The 7,908-nt window shown below is 42.7% G+C and overlaps 2 protein-coding genes across 3 annotated transcripts in view; one reads left to right on the top strand and one right to left on the bottom strand.

Moving 5' to 3' along the window:
* Positions 1–492: 492 nt before the first annotated feature.
* LOC109545497 overlaps positions 493–7,908 on the top strand; it is an 8,270-nt gene continuing 854 nt past the window's right edge. Inside the window, exons 1-12 of one of the 2 annotated variants that reach the window (XM_019916238.2) lie at positions 493–1,180; positions 1,242–1,761; positions 1,811–2,015; positions 2,170–2,280; positions 2,334–2,524; positions 2,702–2,777; positions 2,834–3,030; positions 6,017–6,231; positions 6,347–6,563; positions 6,641–6,794; positions 6,852–7,136; positions 7,191–7,371. In XM_019916238.2, coding sequence (XP_019771797.2) covers positions 612–1,180; positions 1,242–1,761; positions 1,811–2,015; positions 2,170–2,280; positions 2,334–2,524; positions 2,702–2,777; positions 2,834–3,030; positions 6,017–6,231; positions 6,347–6,563; positions 6,641–6,794; positions 6,852–7,136; positions 7,191–7,363 — 2,913 coding nt within the window. In that variant the 5' untranslated portion in view covers positions 493–611 and the 3' untranslated portion in view covers positions 7,364–7,371. The remainder of the gene's footprint in view (positions 1,181–1,241; positions 1,762–1,810; positions 2,016–2,169; positions 2,281–2,333; positions 2,525–2,701; positions 2,778–2,833; positions 3,031–6,016; positions 6,232–6,346; positions 6,564–6,640; positions 6,795–6,851; positions 7,137–7,190; positions 7,372–7,908) is intronic. The other variant, XM_019916239.2, reaches the window with a different exon arrangement.
* LOC109545498 (DNA ligase 4) lies at positions 2,830–5,886 on the bottom strand. The gene is made up of 5 exons (XM_019916240.2): positions 5,354–5,886; positions 4,908–5,290; positions 4,409–4,854; positions 3,575–4,353; positions 2,830–3,525 (listed from the first exon to the last, which is right to left on the bottom strand). Exons 1-5 carry the CDS (start codon positions 5,812–5,814, stop codon positions 3,048–3,050), a joined length of 2,547 nt encoding a protein of 848 aa, XP_019771799.1. The 5' UTR covers positions 5,815–5,886; the 3' UTR covers positions 2,830–3,047.

Below are 7,908 nucleotides of genomic sequence, written 5' to 3' on the forward strand. Positions count from 1 at the left end.
GTGTAGACGGTATTCTTCGTGTTCAGCTTGAAAATTCGTTTATTTTTCACCAAATCCCGACTTTTGCCATCATTTTCAATGCGTCTTAAAATCAGCACTTTGAAAATGTCTGAATATTGCAGCAAAATCCAAACAAAATCTGAATTTCGCGAACCATATCTGCATAAAAATTGAACGGAAACATGAAAATTTCAATAAAAAAACTGGGCAATTTGAATTAGTTTTGTAATTGGAAAATTTGGAAAATCGAGGATACTTGCCAGCAAACTTTACTTCCCCATTGAGACGATAATAAAAAACCTTGAGCACAACAATAAAAATACCTTATAGAGCTTAGAATTTCACTAATTTGCTGCGTCATTTTCGTCCAATTTGTTCACTTTTCTGGGCCCAAAATCGGGAAAAAACCGAGCAAAATTTCGGTTGGAAATCATTCCTACTCATGAGCAATTGAATCCCGCGCCCAAACCTGACGTTTGTATCCTCACTGTCATTGGATGAAGAGGCAGAAGTCAAAATAACTTGTTTATTTTTATCATCGGTTGACAATAAACAATCTACATTGTTTAAAATGTAAGATAACCAAACCCCATTGCCCAAGCGAATTTAAAATGACGATTTCTGGCAAACTCTCCTCACCCGGAATGGTACTAGGCGTAAGTCTCGCCCTGATCAGCGCAACCCTAAGTGCTAACCTCCTAATTCCTGTTTTACCAGTTAGTGGACTCGCTTTTGCATTTATTGCGTTACTAGTGTGGTTTATTGCGCTGTTTTTCACTTTTGTGGGCTTGCACAAGGTGCTGCAAAGCAAAGAGCCAATTTCCAGTGCAGTGTTTAACAAGTACTTTCGGTATGGTTCCACCACTCCCCAAAATGGGGCTGTGGAAACGCAGGCTGCCATCACAGCCAATGCGGACAGCATTAGACGATTGGCTGTGGATATTGACAGATTTTTTATCAGCAGATGGTATTGCAACATCAGCTCTGACCAAAATTTCCCAATAGAAAGCAGGGTTTTCCTGCAAGAGGTATTAACTAGGGTGACTGAGGTGACTTTGCAGATGAATAGCAACTCTCTACTTCATGGGGTGCTCAATATCTTTTTGAAACACCTCAAGGAGTTCCGAAGGGGCTTGAAACGAAGAGACAAGTATCGAGTGGCCATTGAGGACGTCTACAGGTATAGACTGAGCGCTGTGCCTTCTCGCCTCAATGCTATGAGGGTTTTTGAAATTTTCCAGATATTCCCACGTTTGCAGCATCTCAAGCAACCAGCCGTCCTTGGACTATTTCATGCACCAACTAACTATAAGTCTGTTGCATCCCTTCATCAACTCCGAGCTCTGGAACTCGCTTCCCTGCCACATTTTGGTCTCAATTCTGGCTAGGAAGTTGATGTACTACTTGCTGACTCAGTTGTCCTGCCCTCAAGTACTCAACTACCTAATCTTGAACTCCCTGGCCTGTGGGGAGGTGAAGGAAAAGCTCCAGTTGGAGAAATATGGCCAAATTTGCATTGTAGAATTTTTTGATGTGATTGATGACAATAATCAGGAGGAGACGGCGAAGCCACCAGTGAAGCCCAGCGGCGTTGCTTCAGTTCAGCCAGTGGATTTAGACAGGATGAAAAAGGCAGAGGAGCTGCAGCGGGAAGTGGAAGAGGCGACCGCCCAACTGAAAAAAGACGCCAGGCCTCCAGTTGAGGTAAACCCCAGCAAGCCGTTGGTCGTCTTAAGGCAGCGGGGGCTCAATTCAGTTGTGGTAAGATAGTAGTAATAAAAAAAGCGCAATATTCAACAGAAATTTGTAGGATGGGCAAACACCCACTGAACGGTCCCCAAGTAAACGAGGCGACGTCGTAAAGATCTACGAACCCAAAAGCAGCGCTAAAACATGGCGGGATTCCAGAGATTTAGCATGTGTTTCACTGGGCCAGGATCCGTTGGACATGCTGGTGATCCCCCCCGATAGTGGGGGTAAAATCGGGACCAAGCCACCCATTTGGGAGCCTTCTGGTAAGTCCGTATATGGGATGAGGCAGACTAGCCAAGTCTTCGGTTCTCCCTATTAAGAGGCGGAGTTTGATTCAACACCATGCACTGTTATTAAATCAAAGTCCGCCGTCGATAAAGTCAGTTACTTAACAGTTGCAAACCACTGATTTTGCAGCAAAACCCGGCGATTCCAAGCACGATTCGCCGCCTAGTGCCAGTCATCTCTTCAATGAAGTAATGCAGATGACCTCGATGGAGGGGCTGAAGACTTCGATTAAGCCTTTGAGTGAGTGCTCAGACTCCGTTTAGTTGTGGTAGATTTGGAACTCGTTTTTGCAGGCGATGTTACAGAGAGGACTCTGCACAACATCAAGGACCTCCAAGAGGCCACCGTGCACAAAATCGGCGATTTCCAGGTAACTGACAAACCGCCCATAGATCCCCTCAATTACTTACACTACTTGCCACCAAACACTCTTCTGCATTCTTCCGTTCTGTCAAACACTCAACGTCTACATGCGCCTGCAGAGGTATGTTCTTGTTGTCTTGTAGTCGTTACGTTAATTTTCTCTTCCTCTTGGCGCTTGCTTGTCTGCTAATCCATACTAACACATTGTGGTTGCTTCCCTTAGATAATCCAAAGCATGTTTAACTTGTTTGGACGCTTCTTGATGCGCGGTTGGTGATGGCAATTGTTACAATTTTAGGATGAGGCCGCTGGTATGGTTGAAGGGATTCTGGATTTTGGCAGGGCAGGGTTCCGCAAAGGCTTAAGGCTGACAGGTATAGACGCTTTTTCTCCACAATGGAAGGGGAAAATTAATGTTTGCAAAAATTAGGGCTGCAAGATAATATTGAAAATGCTAAAACTCTGGCGGCAAACAGTAATTCAGCGGTCAAAAGCGTCGCTAAACCAGGCAAGAAAAAGCTCGACGATTTGAAGGAGAAAACCAGTTCGGCAGACAGTGCCGATTCAACCGTTTGGATCAATCCGTTGCAGTTCGACTCACCAAACTATGATGGCCAAATTTTATTGGTAAGCTTGATTTCTGATCACTCATATAAAAAACTCCGATGTCTAATCTCTACGTCCTCCCGGTGAATTCGCTGAAGATGTTCCTTTATACAATCCAGCCGCTGCCAGTCGTTTGTTATAACCATGTTAGTGTCTGCAGTAATTCGATTGCACCGTTCGACCTCCCCATAGTAGTACTTGAACTCCAGCTCATCCTCGAGCGATTCGTAGATAACCGCTGAGTTTTCGTTTTCTAGGTCACTGTGTGTATCAAAAAACGCTTTAAATGGAGCAAACGTTTTCTCTGGCGGGATTTCTAGCAGCTGCCCGAAGCATGGTTGTTCCCCGAGATTTCTCAGAAGTGTGACTGAATGCTTGAGGGTTTCCATAGTGGCCTCCTGAGTATAACTGTCGCCATATCTGTCGGTGGCGTCGCTTAAGCAGTTTTTAATGCTGGTGCCCAAGCAGTAGATTTCCAGTGTTTTATATGGCAGCAAATCTCCCTCTTGAACCACCCTGTGGATACGAAAAACCATAAAAAGCATTTGAGAATCGGGAACTGTACCTGCGCAACCACGCAGCGTCAATTACATCGCAATGGTTCCTTCTTTTGCAAATTTCCATGGCCTTTGCATTGTAATCGGCCACCAGGACTATATCAACCTGATGGTCTATTTTATAGTGCACTTTTCCGCCGGCTCTTCTAACTAGAGCCTCGAGCTGGTCCTTGTCGCCATTCAACACATGAAATAAATAACCCTCCAGCAGATCGGAGATCTGTCTAGTGCTTTCGAATTTTACCACTTCGATTTTCCGCTTCTTCCTTCTCCTGGTTTGGATTTGCAGAATCTCATCCAGCTCAATATAACGCTTGTTCAGCTTAATCACACTTTTATTCTGTTTGGCCAGTTCGAGAAGTTGGTTCATATCAAGGCATTCATTGATTGGCTTATCGGTGCGCACTTTTAACACCCTTGGGAATCTTAGAGTGTAAGACGTTTTATATGAGGCGTTGTTGATTCTCGTCAATTCGGTTGCTCGGATGACAAACACTACGGAATCGGCCGGTTCGATAAAATAATGGGGAACTTCGCTCCCAAAAACCAAAGCGCTGCTGTGATTATTACTATCGAACAGTTTTCCGTGGGTTTTGAATCGGCTATTCAGATCATGCAGTTGTTCGTCGCTGAGCCCGCTGCTGACTTTGGCGAAAGATAGAAACAGCGGCCCACCGGTTTTCGTGGTTCCTGATTGAACGCCGACTATAAACGAGTTGAGCTGAGATGAAGTGGAAGAAGCGCGTTTTCCTCCCATCACAACAACGTCCAGGTCGTGCATGGTATCCTTAAAGAGGTCAGATGGTTATTCATCAGCGTAATGCAACTACCTGGAGCTTTACCTGGAAATACTCCAACTTTAGTTTAAACCACCCGCTGTTCCTGTCGCTGTATTTATATACGGAAGTTGGGTCTTTGACTATAATCCCTTCTTCCTCCTTATCCACTGCGTTGTTTAAAGCGTCCACAATTTCCTCTGCTGTGCCAACTTTTGAAAGTTCACTCACGATTAGAGTTCCAGGAACTTGACTCTTAAACACACGTCCCAGCATTGCCAATCTCTCTTTTAAAGGCCTGTTGGTCAGCAATTGGTCGTTCAACAGTATGATGTCGTAAACGCAGAAACAGGGCTGATATTTGCCGTCTTTTTTCAGCTTTTTTACGTCCAATTCCATACCTTTGGAGCCATATTTATTCGTGTACCGATTCCAGAGCATCATTTCCCCATCTAGTATGATTCGCTGAACGAATGGCTGAAATAGATTTTTAAGTTTTGGAGTGAGAAGCCCTGAAAAGACTAATTAATCACCACAACCATGCAAGGGTTTATTGTTTTATTACCATTGTCGTCGTCGAATGTCGCCCCATATGTACTGGTGAAATCAAAAGCCTGTCTTGAGAAGTACTTGAACGCACCGTTTTGCATGTGCACTTGGAACCTTTCCCCGTCAAATTTATTTTCTATATAAAACGGTTTATTGTTGGTGAAGTGCTTCTTGAAAACTGCTGCATCCACGCGCTTGGACAGCATGGGCCGAAATGGTTGGAATATTTCAATGTCCAGTTCGTGAACGTTAATGTTCTTGTCGTATAAAACTTCGCACACTTTCCTCAAATTGCTGCCCGATAGGTAATAATGTGCCCCATCTTTATGGTAGCAATTTAGGATCTGGTTCTCATCGATAGACAGTTTTAGCCTTTTGAGGATTATGCGGATGATCCATCTGACCCATAAGCATGTCTAAGTGTTACTTTAATGCATTTTGCCTGTGGAATGTTGCACTTACTTGGAGTCTTCAGCAGAACACTTCTTAAACAGCTTCATTACTATTTCCTCGACTTGAGCTTCGTTTGTTCTGGCCACTATATCGTCTAGGCATTTATTCAGCTCCAGAACCGTTAGCGTGGTTTTGTATTGGGATATATAACTGTGGATAACCGAGTAGACCATGTCAGCATAGTCTCCAACTGGCAAACAACCGTCTTGAATGCTGAGCATTTGTTGGGTATTCTTAGGCAGAGCGAGCATTTTTATCAGAATTCTGGATATTTTCTTTTCCTGCAAGCCGTAGGAGTCCCGCTCTCGGTCCAGCTTGGGAACAATGAGCCGCAATATTGAAAACATGCATTGTTTTGAGTGTTTCGAACGCCACGCAGAAAAACACTCCTCCACTAATTTGCGTTTAGTTGCCGCTGCTTTCGCGTCTTTTACAGCATTAAATAAACCGCACAGTTCCTTAAAATCCATTGCACAACGTAACTAAATATAAGATCTTGTTACTGTTTTTGTTGTTAAAATGAGGCTGTTGACGTTTTAAGTGTCAGTTGTGGGTGCCTATCATTCTAACCGCAAACGGTATATTTTCACGTAGTTTTGGCAACATCACAGTAGGCGCCACCTACATACTTTACTACTAAATTTTGTGTTGAAATATTTTTGGATTTTATAGGAAAAAGCGACTGGAAGGCCTGATTTGGAATCAAATCCTAGAATAGAAAACCTGCCTATTCCGTCGATATCCACTGAAGACGCATCTGGAACCGATAGTCCGGACCCAGAGTACGAAGATGCTGCAGATTTAGCATCCAGTATAGCCAAACTGCGCTCTTTATTGCAGCAAAGATCGTCTGAATCCAGTTTATCGACTCCCGCGGTTAGTCCCATGTAGGTACACAATATTATAAATAAATTAATTTTAAATTGCGCTATTCGCTTGCAAAAGATACTTTTTATCCTGGTGCAAAGTTACACCGTTCATTTTTTCTACGATTTGTTTTAGGCCGGACGAATACAGTAAGCAAGTGGAATCGGAAGGCACATCAGACGCTGAAACATTAGAGGTGGATGGTGTGATGCCTAGTTTTTATAAATTCTGCACCAAAACAGCGTCTGGTGTTTTTTCCAACACATTCAATACGATCAAAACGGCTCTACCAGGCAACAACACTGAAAACCTCTATACGGTTGAGTTGTGGAAATTCGTCACTGACCAAAAGGTAAAAAGAGTTCTTAAATGGTTGAATAATTGACTGAGACTCCGGATGTAAAAGCTGCATTGCTTCTTTCTTTTAAGCCAACCGACACCCTGATCCGCATGAAGAAGCTCCTATCAGAGCGAAAGGAGTATTGCGTTTTAGACAAAGAAATCGAAGCTGCTTACGATGCGTTGGATTCCGTCGATATATTCCAGCAGTCCCCCAAATTGATACCAAACATCCAATTCGAAGGTACGCGGCGCGCTAAAGCGCTTGAGAGCTCATTCATCCCAAGCTTGATGGTTTCAGATGAACTAGAGGACTTTGAGGGCAAACTGCCCATCACCAAAGTGATCTTCGATATAGTGTGCGAACTGTTAGTCGACACCAGTTCGTCTCTCATACAAGAGCCGGTTATTAAGGCGGCGCTTCTCTTATTCGGCACTGCTCTAGAGGAGCAAGTAGCCACTCTCATGAAGGACTTCTTGGAGCATTTGGCCGAAAGTTTGGTAACAATTCCTGAAAAATCCAACACCCGGGTGCTATCAATGGACATTGAGGAGTATGTGGGTGCTATTGAGAATTCTAGTCCTGGTAGGGAGCCGCTGCTTCTCCAACCAACACGAGTTTTATTGATTGATCTTTCAGATAAGCTGCGATTTTTTGTCGGGCAGGATAACTTTAAAAGCGCCATTAGATTGCTGATCTCTTCTTTGCAAAAGCCCAGGATTAATCAAGATGTGGTCCTTCAGGGCTTCGAATTGATTGCCATGAGACTAATCGAGGAGAGCTTGCGGATTTCGCCACCTGCTTCTGCCTAGTTTTACAGGTATGGGTTTTGTTGACTTTTTTGTTTAATATTAAAGTCCTTTTTTTACAAACTTCTTTTTGGGTATTTCGCCTCAAATATGTTTGTCTTGAAAAAAGACAGAATTTCCTCACGTCTTTATTACAGATTGATAAATAGTGCTCATGATAAATAGTGCATCACACATTTGTCAACATGCATTTGATAATTGCCATAAAATTCAATGGAATAATTCCACAATTTTAACAAAAGAACAATCCACAAAAAAACGTAAAATCAAAGAAAGCGCACTAATTTTACTAAATCAAAATAATTGTGTTGCTTCATGTTTATTTAATTTAAGTCATACATGGTTATCTATGCTAAAATCTGAAGTAGACCAGAGAAACATACACCCAAATTAAATTTACACCAAAATTATTAATTAACATTACCTTTATTAATTTAAACAATGAGATTAAGCCAAAGTCACATAACTGACAATTTGCACAGACGAATTATCAGAGCGAATTTTCATATACTGTATTATCCTACTATTGTTACACAATTTATTAACAT

The sequence above is a fragment of the Dendroctonus ponderosae genome, unplaced genomic scaffold (genome assembly GCF_020466585.1).
Source record: "Dendroctonus ponderosae isolate FM_Combo_2020 unplaced genomic scaffold, Dpon_F_20191213v2 Dpon_F_20191213_5, whole genome shotgun sequence".
NCBI classification, from domain to species: Eukaryota; Metazoa; Arthropoda; class Insecta; order Coleoptera; family Curculionidae; genus Dendroctonus; species Dendroctonus ponderosae.

Coding starts and splice junctions, on each gene's coding strand:
- LOC109545498 (XM_019916240.2), bottom strand. CDS start 5,814: ATGGATTTTAAGGAACTGTGCGGTTTATTTAATGCTGTAAAAGACGCG. Junction 5,291..5,353: donor TGTTCTGCTGAAGACTCCAA/GTAAGTGCAACA, acceptor CTTATGGGTCAG/ATGGATCATCCGCATAATCC. Junction 3,526..3,574: donor GACGCTGCGTGGTTGCGCAG/GTACAGTTCCCG, acceptor TCGTATCCACAG/GGTGGTTCAAGAGGGAGATT.